The 22,237-nt window shown below is 39.2% G+C and overlaps 1 protein-coding gene across 1 annotated transcript; it reads right to left on the minus strand.

Annotated features, from left to right (window-relative positions):
• Positions 1–1,725: 1,725 nt before the first annotated feature.
• LOC120864505 (heterogeneous nuclear ribonucleoproteins A2/B1-like) lies at positions 1,726–20,173 on the minus strand. The gene is given in 5 exon segments (XM_040241575.1): positions 1,726–1,884; positions 1,886–2,627; positions 2,729–2,826; positions 18,047–18,338; positions 20,160–20,173. Coding segments are annotated over 5 exon segments (1,305 nt in total).
• Between the last annotated feature and the right edge of the window lie 2,064 nt (positions 20,174–22,237).

A 22,237-nucleotide genomic window follows, 5' to 3' on the forward strand; every position in this document is an offset into this window, starting at 1 on the left:
CAAAGAATACATACAGTTGGCTAACAAACATGAAAAGATGCTCAACATTGCTCATTATTAAAGAAATGCTAGTCAAAACTGTAATGAGATCACCTCACATCTGTCAGACTGGCCATCATTAAAAAGTCTACAAATAATAAATGATAGAGAGGGTATGCAGAAAAAGGAACCCTCTTTCACTGTTGGTGGAAATGTAAACTGATTCAGCCACTATGGAAGATAGTATGGAGATTCCTTAAATAACTAGGAACAAAACCACCATCTGACCCAGCAATCCCACTGCTATGCATATAACCTGAGGAAGCCAAGATTGAAAAGGACACATGTACCGCGATGTTCATCAATAGCTAGAACATGGAAACAGCCTGGACATCTATGGATAGATGCAGGGATAAAGAAACCGTGGTACATATGCACAATGGAATATTCCTCAGCCATAAAAAGGAATGCATTTCTTTTGAGTCAGCTCTAACGAGATGGATGAATCTCGAGCCTATTATACACAGTGAAGTAATACAGAAAGAGAAAGATAAATATTGCATATTAATGCATATATATGGAGTCTAGAAAGATGGTACTAATGAATTTATTTATTTGCAGGGCAACAATGAAGAAACAGACGTAGGGAATAGACTTATGGACACAGCTTGGGGGAGGAGAGGGTGGGATGTATGGACAGAGTAACATGGAAACATATGTTACCATATGTAAATTAGATAACCATAATTTTCTGTATGACTCAGGGAACTCAAACAGGGGCTCTGTATCAACCTAGAGGAGTGGGATGTGGGGGGAGATGGGAGGGAGGTTCAAGTGGCAGGGAACATATATACACTTATGGCTGATTCATGTTGATGTTTGACAGAAAATCCTGTTAATTTCTGTAAAGCAATCATTCTTCAATTAAAAAAATACATTCAGTTTTAAGATAAACATAGAAGTAATGTACATGAGGGCCATAGTTAACACTGAAAGTTAAGGATTATCTTAGCAATCAGTTTACAATACATATAAATCTTATCATTGTGCTGCATATTTAAATATATGGTGCTGTATGTCAATGATCTCATAAAATGAAGAAGCATTTATTAAAAAGAATAAAATGCAAAAACATCACTGAAAGAGAATAGCTGTTTTTCCTTTAGAGGTCTTTATTAAATCATAAATGTACAACAACTTCTTAATACTATAAGACACTTCAGTTTTTAAAATGTCTTATTATACCATGATCCTAGAAAACAGTTTTTCCAAACTTTGCCAGAAAAATCTTGAAAACAGGTTCACATGTCACTGGACACTAAAAAAAATTAATGTTATCAAAGAAGGGATGCTTCTATCCTCTTGAAAGAAACAAAAAGTTGGGCAACTGTCTCAAAAGCAATTTTTTTCATTCTTTCCTCCATAGTAAGGTGACGTTCTTAAGTAAACCAATCCATTCACAAATGACTCTCTGCATCTGTTCTGGTGTCTTCTGCTACATCACTGCCACAGTCATGGCATGACTGAGAAGAGTTTCCTTAAAGTCATTAATTATTTGGATAACCTAAAGCTGCCCTATTACCTCTGGGCTCTTATCCTCTCCTCTTTACACAGTCAGAAAGTGAAAGTGAAGTCACTCAGTCGTGCCCAACTCTTTGGGACCCGATGGACAGTAGCCTGCACCAAGCTCCTCCGTCCATGGGATTCTCCAGGCAAGAGTACTGGAGTGGGTTGCCATTTATACAGTCAAGTCCACATAAAATAGGAAGCTAAAGATCCTCTTGTCAATCCATATCCAAGTCTTCCACCACCATAAACTCCTTTTCCTCCTCCATAACCAGGGCTAACTCCCAAATTGCTACTTCCTGGTCATCCTCCACACCTATTATAACCATGACCAAGTCCACTGACCACTTCTCAATCCATCAGATCGTCCTCCAAAGCTACTTCCTCGTCCTGACCCTGGTCCAACCTTTCCATCATCACCAGGAGAATCTCCAAAACCAGCTTTGTCTCCCCTTCCACTTCTAGAACTCTGGACTTGTTGCCTTTTAGGTCGAGAAAAGGCCTTTCTTACTTCTGCATGATGGCCGTTGATAGTATGGTTTTTCTGCAACACAATCTTATCCACGGGATCATGGTCATCAAAAGTCACAAATGCAAAGCCTCTTTTTCTTCCAGACTCTCTATCAGTAATTATCTCAATGGCATCGATTTTTCCATATTTCTCAAAGTAATCTCTAAGATGGTGTTCCTCAGTATCTTCAATTCCACCAACAAACAGCTTCTTCACAGTTAGGAAAACCCCTCGCTGCCCAGATTCCTCTCTTGGGACAGCACGTTTGGGGGCAATTACTTTCCCATCAATAGAATGAGGTCTGGCAGCCATGGCAGCATCCACTTCAGCCATGGATGAAAAGGTGACAAAACCAAACCCTCTTGATCTTTTGCTTGCAGGGTCCCTTATGATCTCACAGCTTATAAGCTTTCCCCACTGCTTGTAGTAATTCCTCAGACTTTCTTCTGTGGTTTCAGAGCTCAAGCCACCAATAAAGAGTTTACGGAATTGTTCTTGTTCCTTCTTCCTCCAAGAAATAACAGTTTGGAAACTTTGCTCGATCTTGGACTCCATCACTGCAGCCATTTTCCTGGTGAGGGAAGGTAAGGGAGATGAGGGAGATCTCTGGGAAAGCTCAGCAACCTGACTGTTCACAATGCTGAGGTAACAAGAAACTAGAACCTAACTCACCCCAGATCTGCAGGGAGAACACTCACTGCTCCAGGAACAACACCTTCTAAGAGCACCTTCACAACCACCTGGGGCCACCCTTTGAAATTCTTGAGCACCTTTCAATTTTCCTGCAAAACATCATTTACATGAATGATTTTTCCTGATTTAGGAATCCAAATTAATGTTACACTTTCTATTATTTTTTTCAATTTTAGATTGTACATATATTACTATCTTTTATTTCATACTGTTTTTCTCACTAAATTGGATATCCAATGAAGACAAGATTGACCTAGACTTTAATGTTTAACACTGACATATAGCAACATCAATATGTTTAGTTCTTAGGAAATGCTCAGAATTTTGAGAGAAAACTATCCACACCAAAAAAGAAAAATTTTCTACATTTTCAAATAAGTTCACTATAGTTAAGCATTGATAATCTCTTGTGGTGGACTGCAATCAAAGCTTTTCAAATCATTTTTCTCTGTGTAATCTATTTTAAGACTCATGTTGATGTATGGCAAAACCAATACAATATTGTAAAGTAATTAACCTCCAATTAAAATAAATAAATTTATATTAAAAAAATAAACACACACAAAGGAAAAAAGAGGACTCTAGCCACAATAATCTCTTTAAGATGTAAAGCTCAGTGTACACTTTCTTTGAAATTTCTGTCACACTGGTATTTTTAAGGGGAGAAAAAAATCAAATTCCATTCCTGCTGTTCTGCCATAATTATTAACACTGCCTCTTAAAACACTCAAGATGTTTGAGTCTGGAGGGAAAGTTAGTTGATCCTCTCATTTACAGAACACCTAATATTATGCCAAGTTGTGGACTAAAACCCAGGATTCGTAATTCCACTTAACAAAGTTACTGCCCCAATTTACTTTAATCCTGATGAGATAGAAGTGTTAATAGACTAAAGAATGTCTACTCTAGTGCAAGGTATGAATAAGGATTCTGACAATCAGTAAGGCCAATGCAGAGATAGGAGACATAGAGCAAGAGCAGAAAGGCAAAAGGGAGGGAGAATTAACTACAATTTCAGATGATGATGAGATTATGGGAAGTCTGACTCCTGATATCTGAGCAAAGAAGAAAAAGGATGGGGGTAGAGTTCCCTGGGGGTCCAGTGTTTAGGACTCATCACTTTGACTGCTGTGGCCTGGATTCAATACCTGGTTGGGGAACTAAGATACCAAAACATAAAGGGAAGAAAGGAAAACTGGGAAAAAAACATTGTAACTAAGGAGTTTTGAGATAGAGAGAACAATTTATGCAACACAGGGATAAACACTACTTTGCTTTCCAGGGACGTTGATTTTAAAACCTAAAATGTTGGGGCTTGCCTGGTGGTCCAGGGGTTATGAATACTCCTGCCAATGGAGGGGACACAGGTTCGATCCATATCCTGGGAAGATTCCTCATGCCATGGAGCAACTGAGCCCACACCCTAGAGCCCTTGAGCTACAACTACTGAACCCCATATACCTTAGAGCCCATGCTCTGCAACAAGAAAAGCACATGCACTGCAACTAGAGAAAGGCTGAAAGTAATGAAGACCCAGCACAGTTATAATAAAAATTAAAATCTAAAATCTGGACTGTTATTCCCAAGAAGTTTCATATACAGAGGTATGTAAAACGATGAATCATAAATAAAAATTAAAAAACTAAAATCTGGACTACTATCCCAAGAAAGTTTCATATATGAAGGTATATAAAACTATTTCTTAATACTGCTGTTGCTGCTGCTAAGTCGCTTCAGTCATGTCCAACTCTGTGCGACCCCATAGACGGCAGCCTACCAGGCTCCTCCGTCCTTGGGATTCCCCAGGCAAGAACACTGGAGTGGGTTGCCATTTCCTTCTCCAATGCATGAAAGTGAAAAGTGAAAAGTGAAATTGAAGTCACTCAGTCATGTCCGACTCTTAGCAACCCCAGGCAAGAGTACTGGAGTGGGGTGCCATTGCCTTCTCCACCTTCTTAATACTAACACCAAGGAAATAACTTCAATAAGGTAGCTTCTTTTTTTAAGAGTAAAATCTGCTAACTTAAGAAGAGATTTTACCAAAGAAAAAAGGATACAAAAGGACATTCTTGCCATCAATAAAAATGCCACACTTACCGGAACAGTCTGATTTGTGAATACTGGTTCTCCCAGTTCCAAGAGCTGTCCTGTGACCCACACCTGAGAAGGCAACCAGTAGCTTGCTGGAGATAGTAGCGACTTCTGCCTCTGATTACCCTTTTATAAACTAACAGAGTGGATAATCCAATCGGTAGATAACCCAGACACACCCTATTTTAGATTAATGAGATTGAAGAGATTCTAAAAGAAAAAATATGGGGCTATTGATATTTGCATAATGTCCTAGATGAAAAAAATGTAATATGTTTGTACATGGGGAGTGTTACTTAGAGTTTATGTCAACATTTTATGTTTCCTTTTTCTCCCGCTATGGAATATATTCTGCAAAAATAAGAATGGAAGCTTCTTGATATAAAACTTTTCAGATAAGTTATGCTTTCATAGGAAAAAATAGAGACTGTTTAATGTTTTTCAATAAAAAATGTCAAAAAACTTATTGACAAGACTATAATATCTATATCATACAGCCACTACAACAAAATTAGTGTTTTGGGCATTTACATTTCACCTAATTACTGAAATTTGAAATGATCACAACTGTATTGCTTTTTCCTTACCCTTTGACCTAAATAGTCTCTTTACTCTTTTCACTTCACTTTTATTATTCCAGGATTCCCTAATAAATTTGTTAATCCTAATCATATACAAATCTGGGTATAATTACATTTGTGATTAAACTATGAATCTTTCACTTAATAGTCTAATACACTTAAAGTCTAATACTTTCACCGCCTTTGCCAAAGTCTAAAACCTTAGAACACTTTAAATTCCATTACACTTTCCTGAGTGTTTTATTATTTCTGCAATGCATTTTAATTCTATCTATGTTTTAATTTCCATGAGATGTTATCTGTTACTGCTGTTTAGTCAGTAAGTCATGTCTGACTCTTTAGCAGAGATGTAACTAGTTCTTTATAAAACAAAATTAAATTTATATTTATTTCCTAATCATTGCTTCTTTTCCTCCTCATTCCATCCTGCATTCCTAATTTTCAATCTGGGATTATTTTCCTTGGGGCTTAATATCTCACTCTAGTATTTTGTCTAATTCAAAGCTGTTAACAATGAAATATTTCACTTTCAGTTTTTAAAGACATCTTTACTTGGGGCAACATTGATGCTTGATATAGAATTCTGGTTTGATATGATAATTATCACACTTTAAAAATAGTGTTCTGTTAGTACTTATCTTATTTTGTTTCAATATCAGTGTCAAAAATTAAGCTTTTTCTTGCATGTTTGGCTTCTGTATTCTCTACAGATTCATTAGGTTAATTTTGGCTTTTAGACCATAGGATAGCTTTTCATTGTTTCTTCTGCATATACTTGTGTAAGCTAATGTTGCTGCATTATGTAGGTGGATGCCTTTCACCAATATGAAATGTGCTTTTGTGACTGAAAGTGGGGTCCAGCTATTTACCATTAAAAGCCACTAAAGAGGCAAGGTTGGTAGAAAGGAAAATTTGCTTTATTATGAATACCAGAAATGGGGGTGGAGGAGAGAGGACGCCTATCCAAAGGCCAACTTCTGACCTCATACTCAGGGAGTACTAGCTTTTATTGACAGAGGGAGGCTACATGCAGAAACAGCACGGTCAGCTCTGACAGTCATCTTGAAATTGGTCATGCAGTAGTGTGACCAGTGTCATCTTGATTGTTTTAAGTTGTTCAGTTCAGTTCAGTTGCTCAGTTTGTCCGACTCTTTGCGACCCCATGAACTGCAGCAGCCAGGCCTCTCTGTCCATCACCAACTCCTGGAGTTCACCCAAACCCATGTCCATTACGTTGGTGATGCCATCCAACAATCTCATCCTCCATCGTCCCCTTCTCCTCCTGCCCTCAATCTTTCCCAGCAACAGGGTCTTTTCCAATGAGTCAGCTCTTTGCATCAGGTGGCCAAAGTACTGGAGTTTCAGCTTCAGCATCAGTCCTTCCAATGAACACCCAGGACTGATCTCCTTTAGAATGGACTGGTTGGATCTCCTTGAACTCCAAGGGACTCTCAAGAGTCTTCTCCAACACCACAGTTCAAAAGCATCAATTCTTGAGTGCTTTCTTTATAGTCCAACTCTCATATCCATATATGACCACTGGAAAAACCATAGCCTTGACTAGATGGACGGTTGTTGACAAGGTAATGTCTCTGCTTTTGAATATGCTGTCTAGGTTGGTCATAACTTTCCTTCCAAGGAGTAAGCATCTTTTAATTTCATGGCTGCAATCACCATCTGCAGTGATTTTGGAGCCCCCCAAAATAAAGTCAACCAGTTTACACTGTTTCCCCATCTATTTGGTTTTAAGTAGAATTAGTCTTTATCCCTGGAGAAGGCAATGGCACCCCACTCCAGTACTCTTGTCTGGAAAATCCTGTGGACGGAGGAGCCTGGTAGGCTGCAGTCCATGGGGTCGTTAAGAGTCAGACATGACTGAGCGACTTCACTTTCACTTTTCACTTTCATGCACTGGAAAAGAAAATGGCAACCCACTTCAGTATTCTTGTCTGGAGAGTCCCAGGGATGAGGGGGCCTGGTGGGCTGCCGTCTATGGGGTCGCACACAGTCGGACACGACTGAAGCGATTTAGCAGTCTGTATCTTCAGAGTTGGTTTGTTCCCATTTCCTTGAGGAAAATTCCCAGAATTATGTCAGATTATGTCTTGGCTATAGTTAACTTCTTTCACATGTTGAAAGTTTCAGTATCTAGCTCAGAGGGTGCATTCAAAATGTATTTATAGCACTTGAGGAAGAATTAAAAGACTCCCTTGTAGCTCAGTCAGTAAAGAACCTGCCTGCAGTGCAAGAGACCTGGGTTCAATCCCTGGGTCGGAAAGATCCCCTGCAGAAGGAAATGGCAACCCACTCCAGCATTCTTGCCCAGAAAATCCCACGGACAGAGGAGCCTGGTGGGCTGCAGTTCATGGGGTCGCAAAGAGTCGGGCATGACTGAACGATTAACACTTACTTATTTACTTGCTTAATGACTAAACTAAATTACTTATTCTTGTTGGACTCTTTTCCTTTATTCCTGCATTTTCTCATTTCTCTGCTTAAACTTATTTTTGACTAAAATTTTTCCACAGACAAAAGGCAACCTGAGGACATGGGGGGAATGGTGAAGCACCATAAGGTCTTGCTCTGTTTCAATATCAATTCTTCCATACTTTCTCTCTGTTCCCCTTTTAATCATATCTCTCTTCCATTTTAAGTCTGTATTATTTATTATTTTTCACTCTCAGTTTCTGTTGAAATATTTGCTCTGCCTTACTCTTTAGTAATCCAGGTAAAAAGTGTAGAATCAATATCTTCTTAATTACCAAAATTTTTAGTTTCATTTCTAGTTCAGTTCAGTTTAGTCGCTCAGTCGTGTCCGACTCTTTGTGACCCCATGAATCACAGCATGCCAGGCCTCCCTGTCCATCACTAACTCCCGGAATTCACTCAGACTCACGTCCATTGAGTCAGTGATGCCATCCAGCCATCTCATCCTCTGTCGTCCCCTTCTCCTCCAGCTCTCAATCCCTCCCAGCATCAGAGTCTTTTCCAATGAATCAATTCTTCGCATGAGGTGGCCAAAGTATTGGAGTTTCAGCTTCAGCATTAGTCCTTCCAATGAAAACCCAGGATTGATCTCCTTTAGAATGGACTGGTTGGATTTGCAGTCCAAGGGACTCTCAAGAGTCTTCTCCAACACCACACAGCATCAATTCTTTGGCACTCAGCCTTCTTCACAGTCCAACTCTCACATCCATACATGACCAATGGAAAAACCATAGCCTTGATTAGACGGACCTTAGTCGGCAAAGTAATGTCTCTGTTTTTGAATATGCTATCTAGGTTGGTCATAACTTTTCTTCCAAGGAGTAAGCGTCTTTTAATTTCATGGCTGCAATCACCATCTGCAGTGATTTTGGAGCCCCCCAAAATAAAGTCTGATGCTGTTTCCACTGTTTCCCCATCTATTTCCCATGAAGTGATGGGACCAGATGCCATGATCTTCGTTTTCTGAATGTTGAGCTTTAAGCCAACTTTTTCACTCTCCACTTTCACTTTCATCAAGAGGCTTTTTAGTTCCTCTTCACTTTCTGCCATAAAGATGGTGTCATCTGCATATGTGAGGTTATTGACATTTCTCCTGGCAATCTTGATTCCAGCTTGTGTTTCTTCCAGTCCGACAGACAGAATAAAAAACTTTGATTTTTAAAAAGGAACAGTTTTACAATAAGGCCATATGGTGAAAGAAAAATTTCACTACTTTTCTACTGACTTGAATAAGCTCTATGATAATCCTAGTTTGACCTCATAGGTTCTAACACTCTCCTGCCCTACAGAGGAGGAACTAGTAATGTAAGTCTGAGGTCTACTCAGAGAAGAGGGTTTTTTCCTCCTCCCCCACTTTCCTTTGATTACAAAATTGTGGCCCACTTAATCCTTGGGGCAGAGCTCCCTTGCCTGCTTCTTTGCATTGCTTATAAGCATCCTATATTAATAAATCTATTTATTGCCTATCACTTTGCCTCTTGCTGTTCCTCTTCCTGAGTTCCTTCTGCACTAAGATAAGAAGGATCTGAGCCTCAGTAAGAACAGACACCAGGTGAGTCATTCTAATTAAAAGACCATGGGTTCGAGTTCCAATATGAGGTACACAGTTTCAGGTGTGTTCTTGAGGGTGTTTCTGGAAAAGACTAGCACTTGATTCCATAGACCAAGTAAAAAAATCCACTTTCATGAATGTGAGTGGGTGTTTTGCTATTTGGTCAGGGCCCAAATGGAAAAAAGTGAAGGAAGGATTAATCCATTCTCCCTCACTGGCACATCCATATTTTCCTGCCTCTGGACTTCAGAACTCCTGGTTCCCAAGCATTTGGAATTGGAATCAAGTATACTGCTGACTTTTCTGGCTTTCTAGTTTGGAGATGGTAGTTTCTGGGACTTTTTCATCTATCAAGCTACTGAGTCAATTCTTACAATAAATTTTCATATATATAGTTCTGGTAAGGTGTTTTATGTTTTAAAACATAAAACAAAATAGATTTATGTTTTAAATGGATCATTGTGCCTGGAATCTATACCTGAATTAATGGAGAAAGGATTAGGAATCTTAAACTGTCATTGCTAATCTATTAGAGGAGGTCATTCAAAAGATGACATCTTGCAAAAGTATGGTTAGTGGATGGATTTTCAATATACCAAAAAGTAAAGATTTAAAAATTTACCAATTTGTAAATTGGCCTGGGTTTGGATAGTAATTATCAGATTTCCCTCTTTGTCTCACACCAGCTTTGTAATGTCCCTAAATCCTTTTCTCAATGTATAATACCTGTACCAGCATTATCAACATCAACTAGGAACCTCTTAGAAATGAAAATTCTCCATTCCCACCTAAGACCTATGTGGACTGAAGTCCAGAAATCTGAGTTTTAGAAACCCTGCAGCTGATTGTGATGGCACGCTTATCCAGGACAGAAAAATGATAGAATATCCGAATAAGCTGAGACATTCACCATGGATAATAGTGTTTGTCCCTCAGTTTACTTAAAGTACATATTTTAATTTCAAAAAGAAAGCTCAAGAAATATGCCTCGACTTCACAGAGGAAACAATGAGACTATGAAATAGGTCAAGCAGAAAACTGGCTTCAGCTCTAGCTACCCTGTAAGGCTTGTATCTGCATTGTATCTGAAATTACATGTTCCAGAGGTCAGTGACAAGAATAATTTCCCAGGATGACAGTGAGTTCAGGAACAGCCAACAGGAGATCACCTTGGAGATCAAGAGACTTCAAGGACTACAGGTTGCAGCAGTGAAGGAGAGCTTGTATGTCCTTTGTATTTTACAAATACCTTAACAACAGTTGCACCAAGTAGTCCTGATAAATCCTTTGGCCAGTATAAGGGTGGATGGAGGTCTGCATACTAGTCCTAAAAAAGCCCAAGAATGTCCATATCTATCATAGATGAGCCCAGAAACAGACCAGGTTCTCTTGCAACCTCTCTTTAGGAATCAGGAAAATTCTGGAGATGACAAGAAACAGAAGCAGACTGTGAAGAAAGCAGAGGAGAGACTGCCACTAGCCTTGAGGACAGATGGGATTGCCAGGGAAGAAGAGAAGAATATCCAAGAAAGACCCTAGAAAACACAGTAAGAAAGGCAACATTCATGCTGAAGAAAAGGAAAGTGGTACAGACCTTGAGAAATTCATCTTATGATGTATCTGACCTTTCATCAGCATCTCCTTGCAATGTCCATCATCATATTCATGTTTCATAGTGAAAGGCTGTTGCTGAACCATGAAAGATTTCAGGATTCTTGGCCTCCAGAGGAGAAGAATTCAATCTGGGGCCAGAGATGAGGCTTGATAGCTCAGAGCTTTTGTGTAATAAAGTCTTATTAAAGTATAAAAGAGATAGAGAAAGCTTCTGACACAGACATCAGAAGGGGGATGGAGAGTGCCCCCCTCACTAGTGTTAGCAAGGGAGTTATATACTTTTTAATTAGTTATTGCAATGAATCAAAAGAATGTCTGGAGGTTGTAAAGATCTTACTAGACCCACTCCCATAATTTACATTTTAAGATAACAGGATTAGCCAGAATGTTTTCAGGAAGGAGAAACTGTCCTCAAGCAGGATACATTGTTGTTATATAATCCTTAGCACCAGTTTAAACTGAGTTGTTTGTTGTGTAATCATCAGTTCCATGCTTAAAGACAAAAACGTTTTATGTGACTAAGACTAAGGAATGTAGAGGAAAAAAAGAAATTTGTCCTTTTCTCCTCCTTGAGAATCCCACACCCCTCTCTCTTTGGGGACCCCCCAGACTTCTTATCAATCTGCCTAGGCATTGACTCACTCGACAGAAAACTCAATTTACATTTTCCTTGATTGGTTTTCATTTTTATATTAAATCAATAGGATAATTGAGGCTGAGGTTTTACTTACTGATTTGAATTTACATTTCTTTCCTCTAGTACTTACACTCAAAGAAGAGATATCTACTCAAGTCAGATTTTTCCTTTCTGTTAATGCTGTATTAAATCTGATTTCATATATTATTATCTTCTTAATAATAATTGGTTTTGCTTGTAAATTTCAGTAAAATACATCAACCTTTCCTTTATTTGTCATAGCTTTATTCATATATAGGTAATTTTTATATTACTGGGGGCTGACTGTGGCTCAGATCATGAACTCCTTATTGCCAACTTCAGACTTAAATTGAAGAAAGTGGGGAAAACCACTAGACCATTCAGGTATGACTTAAATCAAATCCCTTATGATTATACAGTGGAAGTGAGAAATAGATTTAAGGGGCTAGATCTGATAGACAGAGTGCCTGATGAACTATGGACAGAGGTTCATGGTTTTGTTCATGACAGGGATCAAGACCATCCCCACGGAAAAGAAATTCAAAAAAGCAAAATGGCTGTCTGGGGAGGCCTTACAAATAGCTGTGAAAAGAAGAGAAGTGAAAAGCAAAGGAGAAAAGGAAAGATATAAGCATCTGAATGCAGAGTTCCAAAGAATAGCAAGGAGAGATAAGAAAGCCTTCCTCAGCATCAAGGCAAAAAAATAGAGGAAACCAACAGAATGGGAAAGACTAGAGATCTCTTCAAGAAAATTAGAGACACCAAGGGAACATTTCATGCAAAGATGGGCTCGATAAAGGAGAGAAAGGGTATGGACCTAGCAGAAGCAGAAGATATTAAGAAGAGGTGGCAAGAATACACAGAAGAACTGTACCAAAAAGATCTTCACGACCCAGATAATCATGATGGTGTGATCACTCATCTAGAGCCAGACATCCTGGAATGTGAAGTCAAGTGGGCCTTAGAAGTCATCACTATGAACACAGCTAGTGGAGGTGATGGAATTCCAGTGGAGCTGTTTCAAATCCTGAAAGATGATGCTGTGAAAGTGCTGCACTCAATATGCCAGCAAATTTGGAAAACTCAGCAGTGGCTACAGGACTGGAAAAGGTCAGTTTTCATTCCAATCCCAAAGAAAGACAATGCCAAAGAATGCTCAAACTACCACATAATTGCACTCTTCTCACACGCTAGTAAAGTAATGCTCAAAATTCTCCAAACCAGACTTAAGCAGTACGTGAACTGTGAACTTTCAGATGTTCAAGCTGGTTTTAGAAAAGGCAGAGGAACCAGAGATCAAGTTGCCAACATCTGCTGGATCATGGAAAAAGCAAGAGAGTTCCAGGAAAACATCTATTTCGGCTTTATTGACTATGCCAAAGCCTTTGACTGTGTGGATCACAATAAACTGTGGAAAATTCTGAAAGACATGGGAATACCAGACCACCTGACCTCCCTCTTGAGAAACCTATATGCAGGTCAGGAAGCAACAATTAGAACTGGACATGGAACAAGAGACTGGTTCCAAATAGGAAAAGGAGTACGTCAAGACTGTATATTGTCACCCTGCTTATTTAACTTCTATGCAGAGTACATCATGAGAAATGCTGGGCTGGAAGAAGCACAAGCTGGAATCAAGATTGCAGGGAGAAATATCAATAACCTCAGATATGCAGATGACACCACCCTTATGGCAGAAAGTGAAGAGGAACTTAAAAGCCTCTTGATGAAAGTGAAAGAGGAGAGTGAAAAAGTTGGCTTAAAGCTCAACACTCAGAAAACGAAGATCATGGCATCCGGTCCCATCACTTCATGGGAAATAGATGGGGAAACAGTAGAAACAGCGTCAGACTTTATTTTTGTGGGCTCCCAAGTCACTGCAGATGGTGACTGCAGCCATGAAATTAAAAGACGCTTACTCCTTGGAAGGAAAGTTATGACCAACCTAGATAGCATATTGAAAAGCAGAGATATTACTTTACTGACAAAGGTCCATCTAATCAAGGCTATGGTTTTTCCATTGGTCATGTATGGATGTGAGAGTTGGACTGTGAAGAAAGCTGAGCGCTGAAGAATTGATGCTTTTGAAGTGTGGTGTTGAAGAAGACTCTTGAGAGTCCCGTGGACTGCAAGGAGATCCAACCAGTCCATTCTGAAGGAGATCAGTCCTGAGTGTTCTTTAGAAGGAATGATGCTGAAGCTGAAACTCCAGTACTTTGGCCACCCCATGCGAAAAGTTGACTCATTGGAAAAGACTCTGATGCTGGGAGGGATTGGGGGCAGGAGGAAAAGGGGACAACAGAGGATGAGATGGCTGGATGGCATCACTGACTCGATGGATGTGAGTTTGAGTGAACTCCGGGAGTTGGTGATGGACAGGGCAGCCTGACGTGCTGCAATTCATGGGGTCACAGAGTCAGACATGACTGAGAGACTGAACTGAACTGAATGTGTGGCTTCAAATTATTACATATTCACCTGCTGGATCACAATTTGGAAATATCTTCTACTGCCCACCCAATCCTTCTATAGTGTTTATGCAAGGGAATTCTGACATGATGATATGTTTGCTAAGTTGCTTCAGTCGTGTCTGACTCTGTGCGACCCCATAGATGGCTGCCCACCAGACTCCACCATCCCTGGGTTTCTCCAAGCAAGAACGTTGGAGTGGGTTGCCATTTCCTTCTCCAATGCATGAAAGTGAAGTCGTTCAGTGGTGTCTGACTCTTTGCGACCTCATGGACTGCAGCCTACCAATCTCCTCCGTCCTTGGGACCTTCCAAGCGTACTGGAGTGGGGTGCCATTGCCTTCTCTGCTGACATGATGACCTTGTCTGAATCCAGTTATTTCACCTATAATGCTGTGTATGCAGTGGCCCAAGCCGTTCATGAAATGCTTCTGGTGAAAACAGAAATGGGACCTCCAGGAGATGGAGACGAACCCATGATTCTACCCTGGAAGATAACTGTCCTTCAGATGCAGGTCAAGAATAGAAAAGCAGAAGATATATGGTTATATTTTATTGAGATACACCATATGTTTCACTCAAGTCCACAGAATTAGGCACAATGGATGCACAGTCCTTCCACATTGGTCATATATGTATCTATAATTCAGTTCAGTTCAGTCGCTCAGTCCTGTGCAACTCCTTGCAACCCCATAAATCACAGCACACCAGGCCTTCCTGTCCATCACCAACTCCCAAAGTTCACTCAAACTCATGTCCATCAAGTCGGTGATGCCATCCAGCCACCCGATCCTCTGTTGTCCCCTTCTCCTTCTGCCCCCAATCCCTCCCAGCATCAGAGTCTTTTCCAATGAGTCAACTCTTCGCATGAGGTGGCCAAAGTATTGGAGTTTCAGCTTCAGCATCAGTTCTTCCAATGAACACCCAGGACTGGTCTCTTTTAGGATGGACTGGTTGGATCTCCTTGCAGTCCAAGGGACTCTCAAGAGTCTTCTCCAACACCACACTTCAAAAGCATCAATTCTTCGGCACTCAGCTTTCTTCACAGTCCAACTCTCACATCCATACATGACTACTGGGAAAACCATAGCTTTGACTAGACGGACCCTTGTTGGCAAAGTAATATCTCTGCTTTTCAATATGCTATCTAGGTTGGTCATAACTTTCCTTCCAAGGAGTAAGCGTCTTTTAATTTCATGGCTGCAGTCACCATCTGCAGTGACTTGGGAGCCCACAAAAATAAAGTCTGACGCTGTTTCTACTGTTTCCCTATCTATTTCCCATGAAGTGATGGGACCGGATGCCATGATCTTCGTTTTCTGAGTGTTGAGCTTTAAGCCAACTTTTTCACTCTCCTCTTTCACTTTCATCAAGAGGCTTTTAAGTTCCTCTTCACTTTCTGCCATAAGGGTGGTGTCATCTGCATATCTGAGGTTATTGATATTTCTCCCTGCAATCTTGATTCCAGCTTGTGCTTCTTCCAGCCCAGCATTTCTCATGATGTACTCTGCATAGAAGTTAAATAAGCAGGGTGACAATATACAGTCTTGACGTACTCCTTTTCCTATTTGGAACCAGTCTCTTGTTCCATGTCCAGTTCTAATTGTTGCTTCCTGACCTGCATATAGGTTTCTCAAGAAGGAGGTCAGGTGGTCTGGTATGCCCATGTCTTTCAGAATTTTCCACAGTTTATTGTGATCCACACAGTCAAAGGCTTTGGCATAGTCAATAAAGCCGAAATAGATGTTTTCCTGGAACTCTCTTGCTTTTTCCATGATCCAGCAGATGTTGGCAATTTGATCTCTGGTTCCTCTGCCTTTTCTAAAACCAGCTTGAACATCTGGAAGTTCTCGGTTCACTTACTGCTTAAGTCTGGCTTGGTGAATTTCGTGCATTACTTTACTAGCGTGTGAGATGAGTGCAATTGAATGCGGTAGTCTGAGCATTCTTTGACATTGCCTTTCTTTGGGATTGGAATGAAAACTGACCTTTTCCAGTCCTGTAGCCACTGCTGAGTTTTCCAAATTTGCTGGCATATTGAGTGTAGCACTTTCACAGTTACACATTACTGAAGTAAAAATCTTCCGGGTATTGGGAAGGATTAACTGTCTTGAGCAAGTGTTTAAAACTTTGTATGTCCCTCTTCTGAAGTGAGAAGGAGAAACCTCCATGGAAAGAGTGCAGTATGCAGTTCATCTCAGTCAACATACTATCTTCCTTTGCTGCCATAATCCGCACTCTGTCCGAGGTTAAATAGAGTCTTGCTCCCCTGTCTATGGAAATGAAGCATCCCATATCACCATGTAGTATATACACATTTACAGATGAAATTCTGGGCATCGTCAGTGAATGTACATCAGTTAATTGATACAATTCCTTAATGGTAGGGAGCTTTTCAGTAAAAGCCACACGTATGCTTTTCTTTATCATCTCTGCTTTCAGGTTCCAGAGTAACCTGCTTCCCGAGTAACCTGCTTCCCTTTCTTATCTTCAGAGAAAAAATAGTGCCAAGCATATCCAGTCAAGATGCAAGAACAGCCTAATCATTCCATGGATTAGATAGCTGTCCTCCCTGGCCATCTGATAAATGGATGGAAATTAGTCTTTATCACTCAGTGAAGAATTAAAAGGACCATATGTCATCTGAGCAAGAAAAGATGAACATGATTTTTCTAACCCATGCTTAGTGGGTTTGGGGCTGTCTTCCTTGAGGAAAGGGTGAACCAGTCCTCTCTGCTATAGGGAGAGTGACCAAATTATTTCCTGAAGGGAAAGAGACCCAGTGGACATTCTATAGTTCTTATTTCATTCTGGGCACACAGAAGACTGTGTTTCCTAGATCCCTCACTCTTGGAAAAGACAAGTAGTTTCTTCTGAAAAATGATATAAATATGGTACAAAAAACCAAAAGAGAATGTGTGAAATTCCCATGAGCTTTTTATCTCCTTCAATGGCAGCTGACATTTCAGATGGTGCACCCAGAATAATGTAGTATTTCCATCAACTTTGCCCCAGGTGGCTTGTGAAGAAGAGATTACTTCTACCAGCAACTAATGTTTCATGTAAATGCTGAGAATAAGTAAATCTTGTCTTATTAAATCTTCATGATGGATTAAATGTACTACCTCAGCGTTACCTACATTATCCTAGAGATTACAATGCCCTACCCTTTCATGCTTTCTTTAAATATATTCCATGGACAGCATTCTTCTATTCTATGCTGCTGTGCTTAGAAGTAATGTCTCCTGTTTGCTGCTGGTCAGATTGGTCCTTGGAAAGAGATCCTAAGATGGACAGACCTGTGTGGAAAGTTTAATGGAGTATCCTCCTTATATGCCTGGGGGACAGGAGCAAGGCAGAAATGGGAAAAAGATCTGCTGAACCACAAGACAATTACAACTGAATCTCAATCAGTCCTCAGGGCTCTGGGATGACCCTTCAGGGTTGTCCAATATTGAGGTTAGGGAACCAGGCTTCTTATTACTATGTCTCTAAGACCCTGGCTTCTGGCTGTTACTTGAGAGGGTCCTGTCCTAGAGTGAGGGGTTTCCCTATGCTGTGAGTGTTTCCTATGATGTAAATAGTAGTAAACCATCACACTCAATGTTCCCTGGAACAGTGGGATGGGTGCCTTGACCCTGTGCATGAACTTGGACTTTAAAGTACTGACTGATCATTTCCATCACCTCCCATCCCCGGGAATAACTCACCATCTGAAGTCTCTAGAATGTGTTTATAACTCAGTGGAATGCATACACCCAATCTCTACATTATTTTTTTATGGGATGTGGGTGAAAGACACCAGGAAAGAGACATTTTCTCTCACCAGAACTCAGACCCACTCACCTGTGGCATTTTGTACAGCTCCAGAAGTGTTCCAATCTTGGCTGAAAATACTGATGCAGTTCTTGTAACTACAGTCAAAGATTTCCTCTCTCTCTGGCAGTTGTACTTAGGGGCAGTCTGTTTCCCTTCAGAGAGCCAAAACAGGGCACCTTCCAGAGTCCTGTTGTCACTTTCAAGGGCACTGTAGAGACCATAACCCAAGGACATGTTGGGAAGGAGATGAGAGTTCTTGCTGATCTCCTCAATGGCAAAGCGAAAAGCCAGGATATACTGATAATTCCTGAGAAACCACCTAAACAGAGGGGACAGTATTAGACAGAATGGTCATGTAATACAGGAATATATCCCAAGCCAAGGGAAAGGAAGGGCTTAAACCCAGCTTTCCCATTCAGAGATTCTTCTGATTTCTTGGTATGAATAAGGTCTCAGGGGTCTGGAGGACACTGGCAAGGCTCCTCATTTTGAGGAAGCAAATCGTGGCCAATCCACCTAGAGAGGTTTCTAGGGCACTGTAAGAAACAACAGATTTTTTGAGTTCTTCAGAGGTTAGGTGAATCAACATAGCAAGATATTTGCCTCTAGGTATGTTCCTCAGCTCTTCTCTTGGATGACTCAGGTTAATTTTTATACTGGTCTTAAATATTTATTTTATAAACTTTTTTTTTTTACACTAAATACTGTTATCAGTTACCCTAGCTTTATGTATCCTTTTGAAACTAATAAAATGTATTGTATGTTAATAATTAATTGACCTCATGGTTAATTCCATGAAATTAGAGTCTGTCTGTATTTTTGACCATTCCCTCTGTACTTGGCAAGTGGTATTAAAAAAAAAAATCTTAGCTAAATACATTGGTATTTGAAACATATCACTGAAAAAATTTTAATACTGGTCATTTACTATTGTTAATCATTTATTTGTTATCTCTGAAGTTCTTCCTCATGTAAATATCTTTGTCATATCTATACCACACACTACTGTGATATTTGATTTGCTAATTGATGTTCTATCTCTTTAGGCCTATAAAACCTAGACATAAGAATTTATACTATTGAAATAAATGCAGGGTCAGTGCTCACTCTAGAGTGAGCTATTATTTATTTATTTATTTTTTGGTTGGAGGAAACAAAGTTGGTTGAATGATGTATATGTTGGCATTGAAGGAGTTTTGATTTCTTCTGTTTGTTTGTGTTTTTTTTTTATGTTATTTCCCCTTTCAGTTTTATTGAGATATAATTGACATACAGCACTATGTCAGTTGAAGGTGTGCAGCATAATGATCTGACTTACATCAGTCATGAAATGATTATCATGGTAAGTTTAGTGAACATCCATCATCTCATATATATGCAAAATTAAAGAAATAGAACAAATTTTTTCTTGTTTTGAGAACATTTAAAATTTATACTCTTTCCAGTTTTTTAAGGAATCTCCACACTGTTCCCCATAGTGGCTATACTAGTTTGCATTCCCACCAACAGTGTAAGAGGGTTCCCTTTTCTCCCACCCTCTCCAGCATTTATTGCTTGTAGACTTTTGGATTGCAGCCATTCTGACTGGCATGAAATGGTACCTCATTGTAGTTTTTATTTGCATTTCTCTGATGATGAGTGATGTTGAGCATCTTTTCATGTGTTTGTTAGCCATCTGTATGTCTTCTTCGAAGAAATGTTATTTAGTTATTTGGCCCAGTTTTTGATTGGGTCGTTTATTTTTCTGGAATTGAGCTGCAGGAGATGACCCAGAGGGATGGTATGGGGAGGGAGGTGGGGGGGGGTTCAGGATTGAGAAAACGTGTACACCCGTGGCGGATTCATGTTGTTGTATGACAAAAACAAAAAAATATTATAAAATAAAAAAAAAAAAAAAAAAAACTATACTCTTAAGAAGTTTCATATATAACATACAACAGTATTAATTATATTTACATGCTGTATAATATATCCCCAGTACTTATTTATACTATAACTCTAAGTTTACAACTTTCAGCTGTTTTCATCCGATTTCCCCTTCCTACCTCTGGTAACTACTATTCTGATTTATCTATAACCTTGTTTTTGTTTGTTTGTTTGTTTTTGAAGTGTAACTAGCCTACAACATTATGGTAAGTACCTGTTACAGGACATGATTTGGTATTTCTGTAAATTTCAAAATGATCTTTATAATAAGTCTAGTTAAAATATGCCACTATATAAAGATATTACATTATTATTGACTATTTTCCCCACACTAAGCACTTCACTTATTTTGCAACTGGAAGTTTATATCTCTTAATCTCCCTAACCTATTTTTTTCTTCCTCCAGCTCCTTACTGGCAATAATCTGTTTGTTCTCTGTATCTGTGACTCTGCTTCTGTTTATTGTATTTGTTTACTTGTATTTCCACCTATAAGCGAAATAATGAAGTATTTGTCTTTCTATATCTGACATTTCACTTAGCATAATATACTTTAAGTTCATCCATGTCGTCACAAATGACAAGATTTTATTCTTTTTTTATGGTTGAATAATATCTCTAAATCTGAGATATATCTCACATCTTCTTTATCTGTTTTTCTGCATTTCTGTTGGTTACCACTGTTTGGGTTGTTTCCATATCTTGGCCATTCTAAATGCTTCATACGACTTCAATGAACACAGAGAATGCTTATATCTTCTTGAATTAGTGTTTTGGTTTTCTTAGAATCCCAGAGGTGGAATTGGTGGATCATATGGTAGTTCTACTTTTAAGTTTTTGAGAAATTTCCATACTGTTTTTCATAATGACTATACCAATTTATACTCCCATCAACAGTGGATGAGTTTACCTTTTACCACAACTTCCTCAACACTTGTTATTTATTATTTTTTGATAAAAGCCATTCTGACAGGTGTGAAGTGCTATCTCACTGACATTTTGATTTGCATTTCCTGAAGATCAGTGATGCTGAGAATCTTTTTGTATGCCTATTGGCCATCTGCATATCTTCTTTGAAAAAATAATGTCTCTTCAGTGCCTCTGCCCATTTTTGTTTGTTTAATGCTGAATTGTATGAGTTTTGGTATATTTTGCACATCATTCCTGATCAGATCTATCATTTGCAAATGTCTTCAGTCATTCATTAGGGCTTCCCTGCCAGCTCAGATGGTAAAAAATTTTCCTGCAATTCAGGAGACCCAGGTCCCATCCCTGGGTCAGGAAGATCACTTGGAGATAGAAATGACTAACCACTCCAGTATTCTTGTCTGGAGAATTCCATGGACAGAGGAGCCTGGTGGGTTACAGCCCATGGAGTCGCAAAGAGTCAGATAGTACTGAGCAACTAACACTCACTTTTCAGTCATTCATTAAGTGAAAATGAAAGTTGCTCAGTTGTGTCCGTCTCTTTGTGACCCTGTGGACTATACAGTCCATGGAATTCTCCAGGCCAGAATACTGGAGTGGGTAGCCTTTCCTTTCTCCAGGGGATCTTCCCAACCCAGGGATCAAACTCAGGTCTCCTGTATTGCAGGCGGATTCTTTACCAACTGAGCCACAAGGGAAGCCGGGTGGCCTCTTATTTTGCTGATAGTTTTCTTCAGTATGCAAAAGCTTTCTCGTTTGCTGTAGTCCTACCTGCTTATTTTTGCTTTTGTTTCCCTTGCCTGAGACACCAAAAAAAAAAAAAAAAAAAAAGTGTTAATAAGACAGATGCCAATGTTTTCTTCTAGAAATTGTATTTCAGGTCTTACATTTACATCTTTAATCTACTTTGAATTTATTTTGTACGTGGCATGAGAAAGTAGATCAGTTTGATTCTTTTGCACGTAGCTGTCCAGTTTTCCCAATATAATTTAATAAAGAGGCTATCCTTTCTGCATTGTGTATTTTTGCATTCTTCTTTGTAAAAGAAATGCTCTATATGATATTTTTATTTAGAATCTTCACAAAAATTATGCCTATGATGTGTACATAGTTATTCTGTAAAGACACATTAATTTTGTATTAAAAAAAATACTTCTAAATGTCTTTCATCAGCTGAAAGAAAACAATCAAATACCACAGACCTTGACAAAATAAGTAACTCCTTTCTAAAATCTTGACTCAATATTATTTTTAATTTTTTGAAATATATATTTCTTGATCTGGAGTTTATTGTTCTTCCTTCCAAATGGTGATTTTTCTTATGTTTTATTATTTTTATTTATTTAATTAAAAATCAATTTTTAAT

Source organism: Oryx dammah, unplaced genomic scaffold, assembly GCF_014754425.2.
Source record: "Oryx dammah isolate SB20612 unplaced genomic scaffold, SCBI_Odam_1.1 HiC_scaffold_5, whole genome shotgun sequence".
Classification (NCBI taxonomy): domain Eukaryota; kingdom Metazoa; phylum Chordata; class Mammalia; order Artiodactyla; family Bovidae; genus Oryx; species Oryx dammah.